At 62.5% G+C, this 20,582-nt stretch overlaps 10 protein-coding genes and 1 pseudogene across 11 annotated transcripts; 5 read left to right on the top strand and 6 right to left on the bottom strand.

The window, feature by feature from the left end:
• Positions 1–70: 70 nt before the first annotated feature.
• Positions 71–1,760, top strand: RHTO_04363 (L-malate dehydrogenase, mitochondrial; the record flags this gene model as incomplete). The annotated part of the gene is made up of 5 exons (XM_016418030.1): positions 71–164; positions 307–434; positions 785–904; positions 1,017–1,671; positions 1,729–1,760. 5 exons carry the CDS (start codon positions 71–73, stop codon positions 1,758–1,760), a joined length of 1,029 nt encoding a protein of 342 aa, XP_016270707.1.
• A 116-nt stretch (positions 1,761–1,876) lies between these two features.
• RHTO_04364 (uncharacterized protein) lies at positions 1,877–2,834 on the bottom strand (the record flags this gene model as incomplete). The annotated part of the gene is made up of 3 exons (XM_016418031.1): positions 1,877–1,915; positions 1,984–2,122; positions 2,182–2,834. 3 exons carry the CDS (start codon positions 2,832–2,834, stop codon positions 1,877–1,879), a joined length of 831 nt encoding a protein of 276 aa, XP_016270708.1.
• Positions 2,835–3,504: 670 nt separating this feature from the next.
• On the bottom strand, positions 3,505–4,827 carry RHTO_04365 (uncharacterized protein; the record flags this gene model as incomplete). The annotated part of the gene is made up of 2 exons (XM_016418032.1): position 3,505; positions 3,560–4,827. Coding segments are annotated over 2 exons (1,269 nt in total).
• Positions 4,828–5,169: 342 nt separating this feature from the next.
• On the top strand, positions 5,170–6,104 carry RHTO_04366 (uncharacterized protein; the record flags this gene model as incomplete). Its single annotated transcript, XM_016418033.1, has 3 exons — positions 5,170–5,379; positions 5,453–5,887; positions 5,964–6,104. The coding sequence occupies 3 exons, from the start codon at positions 5,170–5,172 to the stop codon at positions 6,102–6,104; spliced, it is 786 nt and encodes a 261-aa protein (XP_016270710.1).
• Positions 6,105–6,524: 420 nt separating this feature from the next.
• On the top strand, positions 6,525–8,601 carry RHTO_04367 (2-oxoisovalerate dehydrogenase E2 component (dihydrolipoyl transacylase); the record flags this gene model as incomplete). The annotated part of the gene is made up of 4 exons (XM_016418034.1): positions 6,525–6,784; positions 7,053–7,106; positions 7,163–8,405; positions 8,494–8,601. The coding sequence occupies 4 exons, from the start codon at positions 6,525–6,527 to the stop codon at positions 8,599–8,601; spliced, it is 1,665 nt and encodes a 554-aa protein (XP_016270711.1).
• A 184-nt stretch (positions 8,602–8,785) lies between these two features.
• Positions 8,786–9,459, bottom strand: RHTO_04368 (Histone H1/H5 domain containing protein; the record flags this gene model as incomplete). The annotated part of the gene is made up of 4 exons (XM_016418035.1): positions 8,786–8,854; positions 8,955–9,134; positions 9,202–9,241; positions 9,389–9,459. The coding sequence occupies 4 exons, from the start codon at positions 9,457–9,459 to the stop codon at positions 8,786–8,788; spliced, it is 360 nt and encodes a 119-aa protein (XP_016270712.1).
• A 224-nt stretch (positions 9,460–9,683) lies between these two features.
• RHTO_04369 (checkpoint serine/threonine-protein kinase) lies at positions 9,684–14,500 on the bottom strand (the record flags this gene model as incomplete). The annotated part of the gene is made up of 6 exons (XM_016418036.1): positions 9,684–9,708; positions 9,773–12,647; positions 12,703–12,765; positions 12,821–13,364; positions 13,425–13,863; positions 13,923–14,500. The coding sequence occupies 6 exons, from the start codon at positions 14,498–14,500 to the stop codon at positions 9,684–9,686; spliced, it is 4,524 nt and encodes a 1,507-aa protein (XP_016270713.1).
• A 688-nt stretch (positions 14,501–15,188) lies between these two features.
• Positions 15,189–16,494, top strand: RHTO_04370 (Yip1 domain family, member 6; the record flags this gene model as incomplete). Its single annotated transcript, XM_016418037.1, has 7 exons — positions 15,189–15,436; positions 15,544–15,589; positions 15,651–15,752; positions 15,813–15,849; positions 15,914–16,016; positions 16,139–16,275; positions 16,382–16,494. The coding sequence occupies 7 exons, from the start codon at positions 15,189–15,191 to the stop codon at positions 16,492–16,494; spliced, it is 786 nt and encodes a 261-aa protein (XP_016270714.1).
• A 301-nt stretch (positions 16,495–16,795) lies between these two features.
• On the top strand, positions 16,796–17,474 carry RHTO_04371 (Histone H1/H6 domain containing protein; the record flags this gene model as incomplete). The annotated part of the gene is made up of 4 exons (XM_016418038.1): positions 16,796–16,866; positions 17,001–17,040; positions 17,122–17,295; positions 17,400–17,474. 4 exons carry the CDS (start codon positions 16,796–16,798, stop codon positions 17,472–17,474), a joined length of 360 nt encoding a protein of 119 aa, XP_016270715.1.
• Positions 17,475–17,644: 170 nt separating this feature from the next.
• On the bottom strand, positions 17,645–19,715 carry RHTO_04372 (2-oxoisovalerate dehydrogenase E2 component (dihydrolipoyl transacylase); the record flags this gene model as incomplete). The annotated part of the gene is made up of 4 exons (XM_016418039.1): positions 17,645–17,752; positions 17,841–19,077; positions 19,134–19,187; positions 19,456–19,715. The coding sequence occupies 4 exons, from the start codon at positions 19,713–19,715 to the stop codon at positions 17,645–17,647; spliced, it is 1,659 nt and encodes a 552-aa protein (XP_016270716.1).
• Positions 19,716–20,162: 447 nt separating this feature from the next.
• On the bottom strand, positions 20,163–20,582 carry RHTO_04373 (hypothetical protein; annotated as a pseudogene; the record flags this gene model as incomplete). The annotated part of the gene is made up of 2 exons: positions 20,163–20,279; positions 20,356–20,582.

Raw genomic sequence — 20,582 nt, forward strand, 5'->3', positions numbered from 1 at the left:
TCTAGCACGCCCAGCGAGGTCGACGAGGGCTCGCCGTCGCTGTTTCTCTCTTGTCCTCCCACCGTTCACAATGTTCGCCGCTACTCGCCAATCCTCGCGCCTGGCTCGCTCGTTCTCGACCTCGGCTCGCGCCAACACTCGCGTTGCCGTATTGGGCGCCGCAGGCAAGCCAATCCGCTCTCTTGGGCGCGAGAACGGAGCAGTTGCAGCCGTGGTCGTTTGGGAGGAGGACGACCTCGCTCAGCTCGCCTCGCTGCGCCTCCGAGGGAATGCCGTACTGACGAAAAGATTACCGTTGCACGACAGGTGGTATTGGCCAGCCGCTCTCGCTCCTCCTCAAGCTCAACCCGCTCGTCTCGCACCTCTCCCTCTACGACATCCGGCTCGCGGCGGGTGTTGCCGCCGATGTCGGCCACTGCAACACTCCCTCGACCGTGAGCTCTACCGTGCTTGCTCGGGCTGTTCGTGCGAACTGGAGCGACCGCGCGCGCGAGGATGCCGCGATCGCTAGATCAGCGAGGAGACGAGGGTCGGGGAAAGTGGGAGGATGCTCGCTCGCCTCGTCCAAGGCCGTTCGAGGGGCGAGGACGATGGCAGACTCCAGGAGGGCCCACAAAGGATGTGCTGCGCGGTCGAGCGAGCGCTGGGCGTGTTGTGCGCGGCCAACTCGAGGAGGAGGAGCAGGAGGCGTCGCTTCTGCTGGGCCGCAGAACAGCAAAGACTAGAGCAGACTTCGTTCAGAGGCTCTACAGAGTACTGACTATCCCCTCGTATTGGCGCGCAGTGCGTCGGCTACGGCCCGGAGAACGATGGCCTCAAGAAGGCGCTCGAGGGCGCCGAGATCATCATCATCCCCGCTGGCATGCCCCGCAAGCCCGGCATGACCCGTGACGACCTCTTCAACGTGCGTGCTATGCTGTCTCAGAAAACGCTAGTCGGGGCGTGGGCGGCAGGCTCGCCGCGCCCTGATGCGCTGCGAAGACTCCTTCGGAACGCTGACACTCTTCTCCGCACAGGCCAACGCCTCGATCGTCCGCGACCTCGCTCAGGCTGCCGCCGAGGTTGCCCCCAAGGCCCGCATCGGCATCATCGCCAACCCGGTCAACTCGACCGTCCCCATCGTCGCCGAGGTCTTCAAGAAGGCTGGCGTCTACGACCCCAAGCGCCTCTTCGGTGTTACCACCCTCGACATCGTCCGCGCCTCGGCCTTCCTCTCGGGCATCGCCGGCACCGAGCCCAAGGACACCAACGTCCCCGTCGTCGTCGGCCACTCTGGCCCGACCATCGTCCCCCTCCTCTCGCAGCTCCCGGCCGGCAAGAAGGTCGTCGAGCAGGGCGGCGAGACCCTCGCTGCGCTCGTCAAGCGCATCCAGTACGGCGGTGACGAGGTCGTCAAGGCCAAGGACGGCGCCGGATCGGCCACCCTCTCGATGGCCTACGCCGGTGCCGACTTCACCGACTCGCTCCTCCGCGCCATGAAGGGCGAGAAGGGCGTCACCCTCTGCACCTACGTCGAGTCGCCCCTCTACAAGGACCAGGGCGTCGAGTTCTTCTCTTCCCCCGTTGAGCTCTCGTCCGAGGGCACCGTCGCCAAGATCCACCCCGTCGGCGACCTCCACCCGACCGAGCAGAAGCTCCTCGAGGCCTGCCTTCCCGACCTCAAGAAGAACAGTGCGCGCCCTCCTGTCCGCTCGCTCCCTTGCTTGCGCTGACTCTCGCTCCGCACAGTCGCCGCTGGCGTCAAGTTCATGTCGGCCTGAACGCGCTCTCGCTCGAGTAGACAGCTTCGCCTTCTCCCCTCTCCACTTCTCTGAAAACGAAGCAGCAGTTTCTGTTTACCGCGCTCGGCGAGAGAAGCGGGAGCTACGAATTCGGTTCACCCCGTCTGCGCCTTTCGCATCAGCTCGCGTTGTTCCTGCGGGCGCCGCCGCGTAATTGTCAGCGTCACTCCAGGCGGTGGATTCGAGCGACTGCGCTGCGCACCACTAGCAGTGCCTGGACGTTGTTGAGCACGCTCGCCTCGATCTGCGCCTTGAACAGCTCGTCGTTGAGCGTTGCATACGCCTGGTCGAGCGTTTCGCGCTGGTGCGCGAGGTCAGCGAGGAGCTTGATGACGAGTTCGCTATACGAAGGAGAAGCCGGTGAGCGGGAAGCCTGAGAAGGGGAAAAGCGAAAACTCACGGGTCTGTCGCACGCTCGAGTTCGTCCAGCTGTTCCTCCGTCATGACGTCCTCGCCCTCGCCCTCGAACACACGCGCCTCACCCCCTCCCGCAACGACCACCTGCTTGACCGAGTCGAGCAACTTGCCCAGGTTCGTGTGCCCCTGGAATAGCGTCGGAATAGGCGGCACCTCGACGCCTTTCGGTAACCTGATCTTGAGTCCGTTCTTCGCGGCTGTGCTTGCGCCGCCGCCTCGTCCCTTTCCCTTCATAACCGACGCAGCGAGAGAGACGCTCCTCGCTCGACCCGAATCAGCAGGCGACGACCCCGCGCCGTCATCGTCCTCTCCATCTGACTCCTCTACTGCTTCGACAGGCGTGTCGACCCGCTTCTTCCGCTTCGCCGGCTGAGCAGGCGACTTCCTCCGCCTCTTTCGCGGCGGAGGCGCCGCATCTCCATCCTTCGCGCCCGTTGACCCATTCGCCAAGCTGGGGTCGACGGGAACTTCGCTCGCTGGGGCGGGCGCAGTCTGGAAGTGCGCAGGGACGTCGGGAAGGCGATACATGTCGTCTTCTTGTGAAGCCGGGGCGAGGTTGGCGCGAAAGGCCATCGAGTTGGGGCCGGGACCGGCGGCGGGAGTTTCGGTATTGTTGTAGAGCGCGTAGGGGTCCATGGCGGCGGCGGAAAGGTAAGGCGAGCGATGGGAGCAGGAGGGGTCTGAAGAGGGGACGGTCGAGAGCGGCAAGACGGGAATGGGAGGGCGGGTTGGGGTGTGCCGTGGAGTCGTAAGGGCTCAGACTGTGTGACTCTGGCTCTGCTAGCGCGCAAGCCTGTTCGTAGTGAGTCTGCGACCGTTTGAAGTTAGGTTCACTGATGAGGCTGTGGGAGGCCTGGCGACGCACCGACGGTCTCGTGAGCGCGCGAGTACAATGCTACGTGTTTCACGAATGCCAGAGCGTGGCCTGCAGTAAGCTGGGCGGAAGGATCCGTCGAAAAGCGTGAGGTGTCGACACAAAAGAAGAGGAGAGGTGTTGAAGCGTAAGGCCAGGAAGCCTGGCGCGATTGACGGTAACTGAGCGAGACTGCGCCTCTCAGAGCGAGCGGAGGCGTTGAAGCGAGGAAGCGACGAAGCGGAGGCGAAGGAGCAAGAGAGCGTCGACGGCAAGACTTTCCAAACTTTCGCGAGCTGAGCCTGACCGACGGCGCTCTGCATGCCTCTCAGCTAAACTGTCGCTCGACGCGCTGCACAGATGAATTGGTGTAGAATGCAGGACGAGGTAATCTTGCGGAAGACGGCGAAGCGGGACGCGATCGGTACTGTCGAAGAAAGTGCTGAGTGGGTTTCTGAAGAGCAGAACAGTCAGCATCGAGGAGAAGCCGAGCAAGAGAGGCGCGCACCAGAAGAAAGAGATCTGCGTGCGCATAAGCGGGTGGTAACCTGTTCCCGGCAGACCCTGCAACTCGACCCCGCGGCTGCGACACACGTCGACCAAAGCGGCGTACTCGCGCTTAACTTCGTCGCCTGAGCTCTCGGGGTCGGGAACGCGTAGCGTTGAGTAGGGAAGGGGAGTCCAGCTGGTGCTCAAGGCTGCCTGAAGACTTCGGAGAAAAGGGGCAGACGGTCGCCGCCGTGTCTCGTCGGTCCAGTAGCCTAAATCTTGCACCTTTGATGGGGCAGCCAAAAGAGTTGAGACATCCGCAAAGTGGATGTTCACGGCAAGACGCTTGAGAGAGCCCAATTTCGGGAGGATCGTCGAAAACCAGCTCGTCTCGCCGCCCTCGATGTTCACCCGCACGAACACGTCCAACTCTGTGAGAAGAGAGAGCGAGGCAAAGATCGGGGCGAAGATGTGGCCGGGAAGAGGATTACGGGAGACAATGCTGAGGCGACGCAAAGTCGCTGCTGCCATCGCAATCAGCCTGCGTGCGTCTTGCGTGTGCGAGATTTGCATGCTGAGGGCGGTCAGGTGGGAGTGAAGGCCGGGGATAGGTACAAACGGCGAAGTGTAGGCGTGCTCGTCCCTGTGGGAAAAGACGGCAAGGTTCCGAAGCGTCGGTCGTTGCGCCAGGCTGCACAACTCGAGTACCGAAAGCCATACAAGCCCCCGAGAGGAAGGATAGTATCGGGACGAGTCCACCTCGACGTCGATGAGCGACTTGAGGGGCAAGCTGTCGAGAATCCCGACGAGGCGTTCGCGTTGCGAAGGCACAACGTCGCCGATGACGAGATGGCACGCTCGCGTGCAGAGCTCGAGTATGGATAGCCGAGTGTTGCAGAGGGCTTCGATCCGCCGGATCGCGCTGGCGCAGTCATCGGACTCGAGGTCGATGACGAAGTCCTTCGACACCAGCTGGATGTCCAGGACTCGCACCGCTGCGGCCAGCTCAGGCTGGATTCGGAGCTGGTTCAGAAGCTTCTTGTCGTCCACTTCCCGCATCGCAATTGAGCGGAACAGCATTTGCTGGGCCTGAGGGCGCCAGCGTCGACAGACGAGAGTGCAGTCGCGCAAGTCCGGGATGTTGGCAGTCCACGGCCACTCGACGAGGTTCTTTATGTTGGCTCTGAGAAAGTTGGGTTTTTCGCCAGACCTGATCTCGACGAGCCAGCCGAAGATGCGCGAGAGGAGTTCAGGCGGGAGAGTCTGGGCGAGGGAGAGGCGGGGCATGGCGCGGGTGAAGACTGAAGGCGAGGCGATGGTATGTGAACGGTTCTGTTGTCGTGCTCGGCGTGTTCTGCGCTGCGGCTGGGCGAGTGGTTGGGTCTGTGCGAGCGAGAACTGATGAGAATCGCGAGTGGGTGAGGGAGGGCGTGGGAGAGCGTGCGCACCTCGTAGACCGTTCCGGCGAGCAGAAGAGGAGTCAGAAGACCACAGCAAGCCAGTCAAAGTGCGCAACCCAGCGAGAGCAGTGAACAGTCCCGGTCCAAGGAGGACGAGGAGAGGTTCGAGTGCTTGTACGCTCGCCGCCTCGCTCGTTGACTTCGCCTGACAGCGCTACAGACTTGCAGGATGGTCTTGAGTCCGGCGCTACTCTCGCCGCTCCACCGCTTCCCCGTGTTGTGGTGTTCGTACCGCCCTCTCCTCCGGGCAGCGAGGACGGCTCCTCTCGACGAGCACCATCGCCTGGCTATCGAGCAGTACATCAAGCGCGAGTTCAGGCAGTGGAGGAGCTTACGGACGGTGAACAAGGTCAAACCGAAGCTGCGCGAGGCTGAGGAGGTGCGTTCTTCCGCTCTTCCCCTCCTCGAACTGGCTGGCAAGGCGAGCTGACGCCTTCCTCCTCCTACTACAGCTCCTACACCAGCTAGAGAGCACCTCTCATTCGTCGGTACACCTCGAACGGATGCGCGAACTGGCAGACCACCTCATCCTCCTTCACGCAAAGAAGCCCACACACGTCGTCAAGCCCCGACAAGTCCCAAGACCCGCTCCTTCCATCATCCGAGCGACCGCCTTCAACCCGCCGATGCAGCGGATGCGGCCACAGCCCATCAAGACCACCATGATGATCTTTGACCGTCGGCGGGCGAGTCAGCGACGGTACGACAAGCAGGCAATCGCCAAGGAGTTCGTGGAGATGGCTTCGGAGGAGGAGCGGATCGAGCGAGCAGCCGGAGTGAGGGAACCGAGGTATCAGGCGATGCCGACGACTCGGGTCGCGGACGAATGGCGCGGCTGGATCCGCACAGCACAAAAGCAAGAGCAGCGCGAGTACAAGCGCAGGGATGTGAGTCGGCTTACGGTCCTCCTTTGGTCGCGGGAGACTGGCTCGCTGACCCGCGTTCTTGCCTCTTCTCTTCCAGATGCGCATCTCACCCGAGCTGTACGCGACGGTCCGCGGGTTGCGGCGGTCTATCGCTCAGAAGAAGTCTGCAGCGGGACAGGCGCGGCGACAGGAGGCTCAGCTGGCGGCGGAGCGAGCGGGCGGAGCAGAATCGGAGTAGACTAACTTGGAGGCATCGAGCGGGTGCTGCAGGTCGACAACGTCCACCTCGTTGGCACACGGTCGTCATTGCGACATTCGCGTCGCTGTCGAGCGCTGCGCTGCTCCACGGCGTCGCTCCTCTCGTCCAACGCCCTCCTCCGAGCCATTCCGCTTCGACTCCTCGCAACTCCGCCTCTCTCGCCTTGCCTCGACTCCCTCGACTCCCCTCGTCCTCGTCGACGTCTCCTCGTCGCCCGCACCACTCCCACAGTCTCTACGACGCCGTCCTTGCGCAACATTCCCTTTGCGACCGTTCGCCGCCGACGGCTCGCCGTTGCCCCCACCTCGACTTTCGTTCGGCAGCGAGTTCGAGTCGCTCTTCGTCCTTCGCACGCAACGCAGACACGCTCGCAGGGACGCGGACGACGAGCCAGACGCAATGCTCGCACCAGCCAGGCTCACGATGCGGCGAGGAGCTCGCATCGCCAACCCGCGACCGCTCTCGTTGCTCGCTTCTTCGGCTCGAGTGCACGCGCTTGCCAGCTCTCGAGGGCGCATGCAGCAGCTCAGCAGTCACCTAAACTTCACTACTACACCCTCCCGACTTTTCAGCGCATCAGCAGCCGCAGCGGGGCAGGTCAAGCCGTTCGTCCTCGCCGACATTGGAGAGGGAATCACCGAGTGCGAGATCGTCAAGTGGTGCGTACGCATCTTCTTGAGTGTTCGGTGTCTTTCATGGGCAACGGGAGGCGTTTGCAGGCGAAGGAGCGGGACCTCGTCCTCCTCGACCTGGACGGCGTGCCGAAGGATGTCAACCTTTCACAAATCACTCGTTGCCAGACTCGCTCGAGCATGAGGAGCAGACACTTAACCAGACTCTGACGGGCGAGGCGGAAGGAGGGAGGCTGAGGGAGCAGCGCATGCGAGAGACCGGACGAAGAGCTGACGAAGAACTTCCTTCCCGCAGGCTCGTCAAGGAGGGCGACGTGATCGAGGAGTTTGACCCCGTCGTCGAGGTTATGTGCGTGTGCTCCTCTTGGCAGACAGCGCTCTCCAAGCTGACAACGCGAACAACAGGTCCGACAAGGCGTCTGTCGAGATCACCTCCCCGTTCTCCGGCAAGATTGCCAGCTTAGCAGGAGCAGCGGGCGACATGCTCAAAGTCGGAAGTGTGTTGTGCAGCATTGAGGTAGAGGGCGGCGAGGGAGAGGCGGACGCGGCGGTAGAGTCGGCACCCGAACCTTCGCCAGCTCCCGCCTCGCCTCCAGCTACGCCATCCTCTTCCTCCTCAGCTACCACCTTGTCACCATCATCGCCTGCCCACTCTCGACCGTCAAATATCGAAGTCCTCGCCACGCCGGCGACTCGAAGGTTTGCCCGCGAGCACAACGTCGACCTCGCTTCCATCGCTGGCACGGGTCGAGACGGCCGCGTCACGAAGGAGGACATCTGGAAGTTCGTGTCGGAGGGTGCTTCAGCCGCCTCTCCCGCACCTAAGCAGGCATCCGCCCCTACCGCAACTTCCGCCCCGGCAGCTCCCGCTGAATCAACCACCATCCCGCTCAACTCGACTCGCAAGGCCATGTACCGCGCCATGTCGGCGTCGCTCCAGATCCCGCATTTCTCGTACTCGGACGTTGTCGACGTGACCGAGATCGAGCGGATGCGCCTCACGCTCGCCGCGAACATCCCCCTTCAGTACCGCAAGACACTAAAACCGGCAGACGAGGCGACTCTCGCACGACATGAGCAATGGTCGGGTGCCGCTCACGTCGAGCCAACTCGCCAGTTCGACCGCATTACCCTCCTCCCGCTCCTACTCAAGGCGCTCTCGCTCGCCATGTCCGAGCACCCGATCTTCACTTGCACCCTTTCCCCTCCGCCGTCTGCCGGGCCAGCCTCCACTGATCCCTCGCTCGTCCACCGCCCAACCCACGACATCTCGGTCGCCCTCTCAAACCCTTCTCCCGCCGGTGGCCTCTTCACGCCCGTCCTCCGCTCCGTCGACTCTTCCTCCGTCTTCGACCTTGCCTCTCGCCTCGCGCACCTCCAGTCTCTCCTTCCGACGTCCGGCAACGGCGCACCCAAGTTCCCGCCAGAATACCAAGGCGCCGGCACCCTCACCCTCTCGAATATCGGCGTCATTGGCGGGCGGACGACGCACCCGGTCGTGCCGCCGACGGGCCAGCTTGCGATTGGAGCGATCGGGCGGACGAGGGTCGAGCCGCGTTTCGTTGATGAGGCCAAGGCGAAGCGGGTTGCGAGCGGGTTGGAAGAGGCTGGAGCTCGCGAATTGAAGGTCGAGCCACGGCTGGTGATGGTGCGTCTCAGGCTCCTTCTGAGTAACTTGAGACTCAGTTCTGCTCCCAAAACAACGAGGACTAACAGTTCGCTCGCCGCTTTCGCAGGACGTGACTTTCTCGGCGGATCACCGCGTCGTCGAGGGCGTCGAGCTCGCCCGGCTGGTCGAGTCGTGGAAGCGCATCGTAGAGTACCCCGCCAGGCTCGCCGCCTAGCGCTCAGATGTGCGCTGCAATCCTCGTTCTTTCAGCAGTTTGCGAAGGTCCCGCCGGTTCGCTTCTCTCGGCGCTGCTGCCGATCCGCCAAAGCTTGAGAGGTTTATTGCGCAGACAGGATAGAAGCAAGCCCAACCGAAACGCTCCATCTCAAGCGAGATCCATCCATCGTATGCAACTCCAGCTACTTTGCCTTGCCGCTCGCCTTCTTCGACTCGGACACCTTCACGCTCTTGACAGGCTTCGGCGCGGGCTGTTGTGTCGTCCAAGCGATCAGCGACATCTGAAGAGACACCCTCTCCTCGAGGAAAGCGCCAGTAAGCGAGCAGGTCATGGAGAAAAGCGTCGCGCACCTCGTCGTCCTCCTGCTCCGAGCTGGTCTCGTACTGCCCGCGGTAGAACTCGTCTCCAGCGTCAGTCAGATACCACGAGTTCTTGTCCTGGGCGTAGTAGCCTTGGTTCATGCGTTTCTCGGGGGCGGACTTGACGTTCTTCTTGAAGGCGTCGGTGTCGCTCTTGATGTGGTAGTTGTCCTGTGCAAGAAGATCGGGTCGATGCGTCAAGGTCTGCCAGCCCGCCGAGCACAACCGCTGTGCTCACCCGCAAGTACGAGGCAATCCTCTGGCGGGAGACCTTCTCGCTGCAGAACGGGTCGGGAGCGGGTCAGCGAGCTTGCTGCGTCCCCTGGCATCCTCGTGAAACCTGTCACGCGCCCATCCGAGCCAGTCCCAGCCCATACGACTGCTTTTGACGTGCAAGCGGGGAGGAGGAGCGGGACCAGACGCACCCGTTGTTGGCGCGGTGGAGAGCAGCGTCGAGCATCTCGACGTACGGAGGGTGTTCCTTTGAGCCAGCCATAGTGAGCCTGGAGCGAAGTGAGCGGAGTGACGTGAGGAGGAGGAAGAAGAGAGCAAGTTGCGAAGGTCGACCCGGACGACGTCGCTCACAACTCGCCACAGACGGAGCTGGCAGGTGCAGTATGCTTTCCAATGCAAGGGAAGAGAGATGGAACGGTCGAGAAAGCGCGCAGATGGTACAGGGAAAGACGAAAATAAAAACCAGCTCGTCCTCCGGCGAACTGTCTACCGCGACATCGAATAGATCTCCCTGGACGACGCAGAGAGCGTCAGTCCACGCTTAGCGAGCGGAAAACGACGAGAGGAGCACGCACAGCTTCTTCAGCATGCCTCGCAAGCTCTTGCCGCCTTTCTCCCCATTCACCTTGAGGTACTCCTCCATCTCGGACCGTACAGACGCAAGCTCATCGATAATTGGCAATGCGCCGTCAGCCTTGACCGACCGCGGGTTCAGCAGTGTGTCGAAGAGCTTGGTCCAGAGGTCGACCTGATAGTAGCGCTTCCAGGTGTGCGCGAGGACCCACTTCGACGGCCCATCAGGTTGTGCGTCGTCGAGAGGAACCCGCTTCGTCTCGATGTAGCGGCCGAAAAGCGCGTTGTAGGCGATCGAGGCGACGCCGAAGTAGTCGGGCTCGAAGGTCCACGGTCGTCCCTCGCGCATCTCGGCGCAGTCGAACTGGTCTGCCTCGATGTTGGTAGAGAAGGTCTGGCCGGCAGGGAATGCGGACGTGTCGATGGTGCGGCCGTAGTCGATGATCTTGAGGCCCTTCGAACCCCAGCCATTCGCGCCGGACGGGTCGTAGGAGGACGACCAGGCGCGAGCGCCGCCCGGCACTTCCTCGAGGCGAAGCAAGCAGTTGTCGATCTTGAGATCTCCGTGGATGAAGCCGACCGAGTGGAAGCCCTCGACGATGCGGAGGAGCTCGACGACGAAGAACATGGCGAGGATCTCGTCGAGACCTTGCGAGGCGCCGCCGGTCGCGCTCGCCGCGACTCCCGAATCGTTCGCCCGGTTGACGGCGTCGAGGAGGCTGCCCTGGTCGCAGTAGTCGAGGAAGAGGAAGGACTCGTCTTGGAAGGCGTAGAGCCGCTGAGCCGAGATGACGGAGGACCGGATTCGTTCGGGTAGTCGCGAGTGGAGCTGCGAGAGAACGTAGAACTCCCACAGGTTTGCCGGCCGCTCGACCTTGACCGCCAGCGAGACTTCGTCGTCCGCGTCCACGTCAAAGTCATCGTCGTCGCCCGCTCCCATCGCGACGCGGAAGACGGCGCCGTACGAGCCCTCGCCGAGCTTCTCGCGTACCGAGATGACCTCGCCGGCGAGCTCGAGATCCCACGCCTCGTCAATGGTGCCGGTCCTGTCCTTGCCGCCCTTGCCCTTCTCCCGCTTCCTCGCAGCGAGCTGGAGACTTGCAAGACGATCGGCGACGTCGGTGCGGTGGTCGTAGATGCCAGGTCGGGAGAGGAGAGGAGGATTGGCGGCGCGCAGGATTGTCGAGAGGGTGGAAGCGCTGTAAGGGTCAATGGCGGCGGAAGATGTCGGAGTCGTGTCGGCGGATGGTGACTGGGGCTGTCCAGTCGTAGTCGAGTCGTTCACGACCATGTTGGTCGTCATGCCGCTCTGATTACCGGTAATGGTCAAGCCTTCGGGAAGCGAAGTGTTGGGCGAGACGTCGTAGGAGGTGTCCTGGCCGAGCGACGAACGGCTCGGTGCAGCATGGTCGGTGAAAGAGATCTGAGGCGGCAGGGAAGTCGGCGGAAGCATGGGCTGAGGCTGCAAGTCCTGCTCGTCGTCCGAGTCTGAATCGCTGCTGCTGTCCGAACTGTCCGACGTGCTGTCCTGGTCGTGTCCTTGCTGCTGGAAATCGCCTCCCACGTTCTGGGGGGGCTGCTGGACGAACGAAGGCTGAGCGAAGCTGCCCATGAAGGCGCGGTCGCCCTCGTCGTCGTCCTCCTCCGTGCTCGGCCCGTCCTCGTCTTCGTCCTCTTCGCGCACCGTCGCACTCGCCGCGCCGGTCGGGTAGTAACTGTCCCTCCGACTACGCTGGCTCGATGCGAGACTCGTCGCGGCGGTGAACTCGAGAGTCCGCTCGACGATGGGCGTCATCTGCTCGACGAAGGGAGCGTAACGACTCGGTTGACCTGGCACTCGTCGCCCAAGGTCGTACCCGTCGCCGCGGAAGCGCTCGCCGTCCTCCTGCGACCCGCGAAGAGGGGCCTCAAAGTCGCCTGGCTCGACGTACGAGTCTTCCGACGCCTCAAGGCCACCGAGCGGCAGCTGCGACTCGCTCACTTGAGATGACGGAACGACGTCACCGCCGAAGACGTTCTCCTCGTCGTTCTCCTGCACCGGCTTGTCCTGGAAGACGCTGATGGCAGGCTGCTTCGGAGGCTGGCCAAGCGGCGTGCCGACCTTGATACCGAGCGGTGCGCGCGCCGAGCCCGGTCTCGTGACGAGACGGAAGGCACCTGCGCTCGGAGTGGCAGGAATGGCAGCCGAGGACGAGTCGCGGAAGACCTGAACGGGAGCAGGGGCAGGCGGCGCGGCGGATGCAGCAGCGACAGGCGAATTCTCGGCGTCCTCGTCGACTTCGTCGAGCGTGATGAGGCGGTTCTGAACCGGCTCCGGCGGGACTTGCAACGACGCGCCTGGTCGTTGACTGCCATAGTACGCCGAGTCGTCGTCCATCTGGCTCCTGGTCTGGCTGAAAGGCACGAACTGTGCATCCGACACGTCGCTCTGCTGCGTGGCACCCTGCGTCGAGTACTGGCTTGCTGCGCCAGGGACGCCGCCGAAAGGCGCGTCGTCGTCGTCCGAGTCGTCCGTCGAGGTATCGTCGAACGAGTCACCGTCTCCGCCGCTTCCTCGGTTCACCTTCGTGAAGTCGAGCGTCTTGGCGAAGAGGTGGTCCAGAAGGGCGTTGGCGGCTTTGGTGTTCATCGTCGGTGAGGGGGTACGGTTTGGGTCGAGCGGCTCGGGAGAAGGTGAGCGAGGGGGAGATGGCGGAGCGACCGCCTGCGAGACTTGTCGAGGAGGCGACGGCGAGAGCAGGTTGCGCTGCGTAGCGGGCTGGGCGAGAGGCGAAGCAGGAGAAGGCGATGGAGGGGCCGCCTCGACGAAGGCGACTGGAGTGGGTTCGGGCTCGGGAGTCGGCGGAGCTGGACGGGGGAGGAAGTCGTAGAGGGGAGCTACACGCAGCGATGGTCAGCGGAAGGTTCCCTGGAGGAGCATCAAAGAACTAACCTCCAGTCTGTTGGTCGTGAAGGACAGGCCAGCCGGTCGCCGGGTCGATAACGTAAGTCGTTCCTGCAAATTCAGCCGGTCAGCGCTTCCGTTAGGGCTCGCTAGCATCCAAACTCACTCTCCGTCCTCTTACACTCCTCATCCCACTTCTCCGCCCATTCCCATCCATTCCACCTCTCGACATCCTCAACAACATACTTCTTTTTCCGCCTCGCAGCCTTGATCTCCTCAAAGGAGAACTCGGTGCCGGGCTTAGGATAGACGGCGTGGAGGTTACATGCGACGCGTTCTTTGGGTTTGGCGGAGGAGTCGGTCGAAGCGGAGGGGGACGGTCTGGAGGAGGACGAAGCGCGGGTCTTCGAGGTCGACGAGGCGGAAGTTGTGGAAGAGGACGCGACCTTCTCCTTCTTAACCTTGCGCTCCGCATCTTTCACATTTCCCGCCGACGACGACGACGAACTCTTGACCTTCGTCGCCGCCGAACTCGAAGCGAGCACCTGCAACCCCTCAAGCGGGTCACGAGCGATCAGGTCGGCATCGGAGGACGAGTAGTTCTTGAAAGGGTTCGAGCGGAGGAGCTCGGCTTCTGTTGGTGCGCGGATGGAGCGAGAGAAGACGTCGGTTTCGTCGAGGCGGTGAGAGGAAGGGCCGTCCGAGGCGGTCTGTGAGATGACAGCCCTCGTCAGCTCTCGATCGCCGCTGTTGAGAGAGTCGAGACTCACCTCGTCGCGGTACACCTCCAGCTTGAACCCTCCCGGTTTCGCCAGCCCCGTCTTCTGCGGCAGTACTTCCCCACCCCACTCCTTCTTCTCCTCGTTATTCTCCCTCGTCCGACTCTTGACAGTCCCCATATCCTCCCAACCTCCCTTCGTCGCTCCATTCTCATCCGCACTCGCATCGCGGAAGACAGCAAAGGACGCGCCGTTCCCTTTGGCGCCGATACCGGTTCCGCCTTGAGCGGGTCGGGAAGTCGAGGAGGAAGCGAGGATCGGTCGGAAATCAGTGCTGGTAGAAGAGGAGGTCGTCGCTCGGGGAGGTGAGGGAGGAGGAGGCGCGACGAGCATGCGTGCTTGGAAGTCGAGGTAGGATCGCTTCAGGCGGTCGAGAGGGGTCGCACGGCGGTTGATGCCTAGGTTGTACACCTGATCGGCTTGCTGGCGTCTATGGACACGTAAAACGTGACTTCGAGACTCTGGAGATCAAATGAGAGGGCGACGCACTTGTGCTTCGCCTCGAGGACCTTGGCGTACTCCTCGTACAAGGCCGCCAATTTCTCGCCGATGCCCTTGGCAAAGAGGAAGCGGTAGCAATCCTCGGGATTCTCCATGTTCTTCGCATAGTGCGCCCACAAGCGGAAGTAACGCGGATCGTTGGTGTACCTCCCGTCGCCGAGGAACTTGCGCGTTGTCGCCTCAAGCACGGGGACAAGCTTGTTCGACGCGCTTGCTCCGGCGGGGTAGTTGGCGACAATGAACCGGACGTACTGGTGCGAGATGTCGAGCGGGTCCTCGGCCATCAACGCGACATCGTCTGCACTGAGGCCGTCCTTGCCATCCTCCCATGTGCCCGTCTGCTCGTACACCTCGACCGCGTCAATCTGCGCCTGGAAACGAGCGTGCTCTGCATCGAGCTTGACGCCGAGGCCGGAGCGAGTCGAGGACGAGAGGGCGGCGAGTTGGGATGCGGAGCGGCCCGACTGAAGCGGGACGATGTTCTCCTTGGCTGCTTCGATGGTCGAGATGTCCACCGAGATAGGTGGCTTCGAGGGCGTCTCGAACGGCGTCTGTGTCGTCTCCATCTGTGCGAGGCGGGTGTTGAAGGAAGCGGGCGAACGGGGTGGACTCGATGGATGGGGGTTTCGCAGGGCAGCAGGGGTGGTTTGTCCGGTCTAAACGAGTGTGCTGACCATGCACAGCAGTCCAGCGAGCGGGTCCAGCGAGTACGAGGGTCGTTGTCGATGGCGAGAGCAAGGTCGCGAGCAGCGCGCGTCGAGCGATTTCACCGCACGTGACCCACGTCCAAGTCGCTCGTTCTCTTCTTGCTTGCGCAGGAGTTGTCGTAGCAGCGTCTCTTACAGTCTGCCGGATTTACTGGAGACGAGTGCGAGGCGAGCGAAGGAGGTTGAGGAAAAGCAAGCGAAATTCACCTCGACTCGCTCAGACTGCGGCAGCAAAGAGCTAGCAAATCCTAATACACGGTACACATTCACTCGGAGACACATACAGGCCTTCAGACGGCGACTGAGGCAATCACCTTGCGACTTGCTCCCGCTGGGCACGCTCTTGCGGTCGTCTCTTCGCGCTCTCACCCTCGCTGCGACTGTCGCTGCACAGCTAGACACGCTCAGAGCTCTACAGATTAGCACAAGCGACTCGGCCATCCCGCTGCGCTTGTCGCCGTCTCTCTCCAGCCCCTCCGCACACCACATCGCAGCTCCACCTCTTCCCCTCGCTCACACCCGCCAGACCAGCCAGAGTCCCTTCACCATGACCTCCACACACCACGCCTACGAGATCGCAGCAGACGACGACGAAGACGACCTCGTCGCGACCGCGGGACAGGGTCTCCTCCCCACCCATACCGTGCCCGCTTCGTCCTCGACTGACAAGGGCAAGGGGCGCGCGACGAGTCCGCTGCTGGAAGGAAAGATTGGGAGCGCACCCGGTGGAGGACCGAGTGTCGGGACCAGGACGCAGAGGCAGACGACGTTTGGGGGGATCCAGACAGAGACGAGGTGAGTCGGCGTTCGAGGGGCCTTTGAGTCCAGTATGCGCCGATGGAGGCGTTGTACGATACTCTGGTGACTCCCCTCCCAGTCTGCTGACCCCGATGTTCTTGCAGGTACACCGGAACCGACACGCTGGACGAGCCCGTCTCGGAAACCATCGTTCGTTCACTCTCGCTCGCTCACTCCTCGCTTCCGTGCTTACCAAGAACGCCTTCCATAGATGCGCGACCTGCGAGCCATCGGGAACAAGATCGTGCAAGTCCTGCATCCGACATCGGAGAATGCGGTTCTGAGGGATTGGGATCTCTGGGGACCGCTCATCGTGCGTTGCGGCTCTCTGTCAAGTACGCATGACCACACTGACACTGCTGTGCTACCGCAGTTCTGCCTACTACTTGCCATCCTCCTCTCGACAAACGGTCCGCTTCCCCTCTGCCTGCACCCTCCGTGAAGAACTCGCTCACCCGTGATCCTCGCCCGCAGCTCCCGCCGAACAATCCCTCCCCATCTTCACCGGCGTCTTCGTCATCGTCTGGCTTGGCTCGGTCGTCGTTACGCTGAATGCGAAGTTGCTCGGCGGCAAAGTGTGAGTTGTCACGTCTCGCTTTCTCAGCTCCTTCGCCTGGCGCTACCTCGAGGCGGACTCGTTTGCCGTGATAGAGATCGGCGAGATCGGCCAGCGCTGACATCTCGCGTCTCCGCGCACAGCTCCTTCTTCCAATCCCTCTGCGTCCTCGGCTACTGCATCTTCCCCCTCGACCTCGCCGCGCTCGTCTCGGTCTTTGTGCGGATGCTCTGGGTTCGACTGCCGGTGTGTGCGGCTGCGTTTGGGTGGAGCGTATGGGGTGAGTCCGGCTAGTCTCGCGCTTCCTGGGAAACGATGCTGCTGTTGCCGCGGCGTTTTCCTAGATGATGTCGAAGGTTTTACTGACTCGCTTGGCCGTGCGATAGCCGCGGTCAACTTCCTCGGTGGCACCCGACTCGAGAAGGACCGCGCAGTCCTCGCCGTCTTCCCACTCTTCATGCTCTTCTTCCTCCTCGCTTGGATGACCATGCTGTCATGAGGCGCTGAAGAGGCCAATGTGCGGAGATGGGCGGGAGCGGTAGACGGTTGTGCAATGCGGTATGCTCGTGAGATACGCTGGCGAGGCGAGAGGAAGATGAGGAGACGCTCACCGAGAATACGAGCCCTGCATTCCCTGCCGCTCCCACCGCTTCTGCTACGTGCATTCGAACGTCTCTACCCACTCGCACTGCTCGTAAGCCACTCCGGCGCCACTCAAGTCGCCTCGCCCCCTCGACCTTCGCAACCCTCTCCTCTCCGTCTTCTTCTCTCACAGCACCCGCTCTCGCTCCGCCCGTACAATGACAGGCTCAAGTGCCCGGCCTCCGTACGTTGAGATGCTCGATGCTGCGCTCCGACGCGCCAACAACGGGTGCGTGTCGCTTTCACTCTTGGCCCTTTCTGGTCGCCAAGTCGTGCAGGCTCCGCTCGGAGGGCTGCTTGAGGCTCGAGTACGCACGGAAGAGACGCAGACGAGGTACTGACGCCCTCGCTCGGATCGAACAGCGGCAAAGTCTCTCGTATCAAGCTTGCGCACTACTTCAGGGTGAGGCGAACGACGTCGTCTCCTCGTCCTCTCGCTCCAAGGCGACTGACGGAGTTACCCGTCTTGTTCTTGCCCTCACAGGACGAATGCGACGTCGACACGGACCACGCTTCGTACAAGAACTCGCTGAAGAAGGCGCTCGAGAGGCGGATGAAGGAGGGCTACGTCAAGCAGGAGGGACAGTCTTTCTTGTTCACGGAAGAGGGTGAGAAGTGGTATCGCGAGGAGTATGAGACCACGGCGGAGGAGGAGGAGGTACGTTCGCTCTCGAGTAGCGTTTCGAGGGAGAAGCATCTTCGCAACTCTCGAATGCCGTCCCGCTAGCGAGTGTACTGAAGCAGCGACCCCATGATATACAGCCCAAGGCGAAGCCCGTCAAGAGCAAGAAGGCGTCGACGTCGAAGAAGGCCAACGGCGGGAGGAAAGGGAAATGAGGAGGATGTGTTTCTCAAGCCTGGTTGGGTCTCTTGGCTTGCGTCTACTCGCGCAATGGATTGCACGTTTGAACACGGCAGCGGAACGGCAGCAGCGACGACGAGAGAAGCGACTCGGCGGGACCTTCGCAAGCTGCTGAAAGAACGAGGACTGCAATGCGCTTCTACGGCTATGCAGCGAGCCGAGCGGGGTTCTCTACGATGCGCTTCCACGACTCGACCAACCGAGCGAGCTCGACGCCCTCGACGACGCGGTGGTCCGCCGAGAAAGTCACGTCCTGCAAAAGAGGTGAGCGCACTGTCAGTCCTCGTCCCTTCGGGAGCAGACATAACTGTTGAGAAAGTCAGAAGCAGCGTGAGACGCACCATGACCAGCCGCGGCTCGACCTTCAACTCGCCAGCTCCAGCCTCTTCCAACCCGCTCGCAACCCGCTTCGCCTTGGCCTCATCTACAAAGCGCGGTTCGACCCTCGTCCGCCCAATCGCTCCAATCGCAAGCTGACCCGTCGGCGGCACGACCGGGTGCGTTGTCCGTCCACCAATGACGCCAATATTCGAGAGGGTGAGGGTGCCGGCGCCTTGGTATTCCGGAGGGAACTTGGGTGCGCCGTTGTCGGACGTCGGGAGGAGAGACTGGAGGTGCACGAGGCGAGAGGCGAGATCGAAGACGGAGGAAGAGTTGACGGAGCGGAGGACGGGCGTGAAGAGGCCGCCGGCTGGAGAGGGGTTCGAGAGGGCGACCGAGATGTCGTGGGTTGGGCGGCGGACGAGCGAGGGGTCGGTAGATGCGGGACCGGCGGCTGGCGGAGGGGAGAGGGTGCAGGTGAAGATGGGGTGCTCGGACATGGCGAGCGAGAGCGCCTTGAGCAGGAGCGGGAGGAGGGTAATGCGGTCAAACTGGCGGTTGGGGTCGACGCGAGCGGCACCCGACCACTGCTCATGTCGTGCGAGAGTCGCCTCGTCTGCCGGCTTGAGCGTCTTGCGGTACTGAAGGGGGATGTTGGCTGCGAGCGTGAGGCGCATCCGCTCGATCTCGGTCACGTCGACGACGTCCGAGTACGAGAAGTGCGGGATCTGGAGCGACGCTGACATGGCGCGGTACATGGCCTTGCGAGTCGAGTTGAGCGTGATAGTGGTCGATTCAGCGGGAGCTGTCGGGGCGGAAGTTGGCGCTGGAGCGAACGCTGGAGCTGCGGAAGAGGCGGCCGAAGCACCTTCCGACACGAAATTCCAGATGTCCTCCTTCGTGACACGGCCGTCTCGACCCGTGCCAGCAATCGAAGCCAGGTCGACGTTGTGCTCGCGGGCGAACCTTCGAGTGGCTGGAGTGGCGAGCACTTCCGCGCCCGATGTTCGCGAGGGTGATGATGAAGGTGAGGGAGTGCTGGAGGAGGAGGGTGTGGTCGCTGGCGGTTCGGGAGCTGGCGAAAGCTCGGGTGCGGACTCTACCGCTGCAGGCGCCGCGTCGGCCTCTGCCTCACCGCCCTCTACCTCAATTCTGCACAACACACTTCCGACCTTGAGCATGTCGCCCGCTGCTCCTGCCAAGCTGGCGATCGTGCCGGAGAACGGGGAAGTGATCTCCACAGACGCCTTATCGGACCTGTCGTTCGCGTTGTCAGCTCGGAGAGCGCTGTTTGCCAAGAGAATCACACGCACATGACCTCGACGACGGGGTCAAACTCCTCAATCACGTCGCCCTCCTTGACGAGCCTGCGGGAAGGAAGTCCTTCGTCAGCTCTTCGCCCGGTCTTTCGCACGAGCTGCTCCCTTCGCCTCCCTCCTTCCGCCTCGCCCGTCAGAGTCTGGTTAAGTGTCTGTTCCTCATGCTCGAGCGAGTCTGGCGACGAGTGATTTGTGAAAGGTTGACATCCTTCGGCACGCCGTCCAGGTCGAGGAGGACAAGGTCCCGCTCATTCCCTCGCCAATGCCTTCCATTGCCGATGAAAGACACTGAGGACACAAGAGCAGCCGTACGCACCACTTGACGATCTCGCACTCGGTGATTCCCTCTCCAATGTCGGCGAGGACGAACGGCTTGACCTGCCCCGCTGCATTTGCTGTTGCGCTGAAAAGTCGGGAGGGTGTAGTAGGGACATTGAAACGCCTGCTGAGCTCCTGCACGCGCCCTCGGGAGCTGACAGGCGTGTGCAGTCGACCCGAAGAAGCGAGCGACGAGAGCGGTCGCGGGTTGGCGATGCGAGCTCCTCGCCGCATCGTGAGCCTGGCTGGTGCGAGCATTGCGTCTGGCTCGTCGTCCGCGTCCCTGCGAGCGTGTCTGCGTTGCGTGCGAAGGACGAAGAGCGACTCGAACTCGCTGCCGAACGAAAGTCGAGGTGGGGGCAACGGCGAGCCGTCGGCGGCGAACGGTCGCAAAGGGAATGTTGCGCAAGGACGGCGTCGTAGAGACTGTGGGAGTGGTGCGGGCGACGAGGAGACGTCGACGAGGACGAGGGGAGTCGAGGGAGGCGAGGCAAGGCGAGGGAGGCGGAGTTGCGAGGAGTTGAAGCGGTGAATGGCTTGGAGGAGGGCATTGGACGAGAGGAGCGGCGCCGTAGAGCAGCGCAGCGCTTGACAGCGACGTGAACGTGACGAAGACGACCTTCCGCCGCCGAGGTGGACGATGTCGACCTTGCAGCACCCGCTCGACCACTCCAAGTTCGTCTACTCTGACCCTGCTTCGTCCGCTCACTCCGCCGCCAGCTGAGCCTCCTGTCGCCGCGCCTGTCCCGCTGCAGACTTCTTCTGTGCGATAGACCGCCGCAACCCGCGGACCGTCGCGTACAGCTCGGGTGAGATGCGCATCTGGAAGAGGAGCGGCAAGAACGCGGGTCAGCGAGCGATGCTCAAGCGACCAAAGCAGGACCGCACGCCGACTCACATCCCTGCGCTTGTACTCGCGCTGCTCCTGCTTCTGTGCTGTGCGGATCCAGCTGCGCCATTCGTCCGCGACCCGAGTCGTTGGCATCGCCTGATACCTCGACTCCCTCACGCCAGCTGCCCGCTCGATCCGCTCCTCCTCCGAAGCCATCTCCACAAACTCCTTCGCGAGAGCCTGCTTGTCGTACCGTCGCTGGCTCGCCGCCGACGGTCAAAGATCATCATGGT

The sequence above is a fragment of the Rhodotorula toruloides genome (assembly GCF_000320785.1).
Source record: "Rhodotorula toruloides NP11 unplaced genomic scaffold Scaffold27, whole genome shotgun sequence".
Classification (NCBI taxonomy): domain Eukaryota; kingdom Fungi; phylum Basidiomycota; class Microbotryomycetes; order Sporidiobolales; family Sporidiobolaceae; genus Rhodotorula; species Rhodotorula toruloides.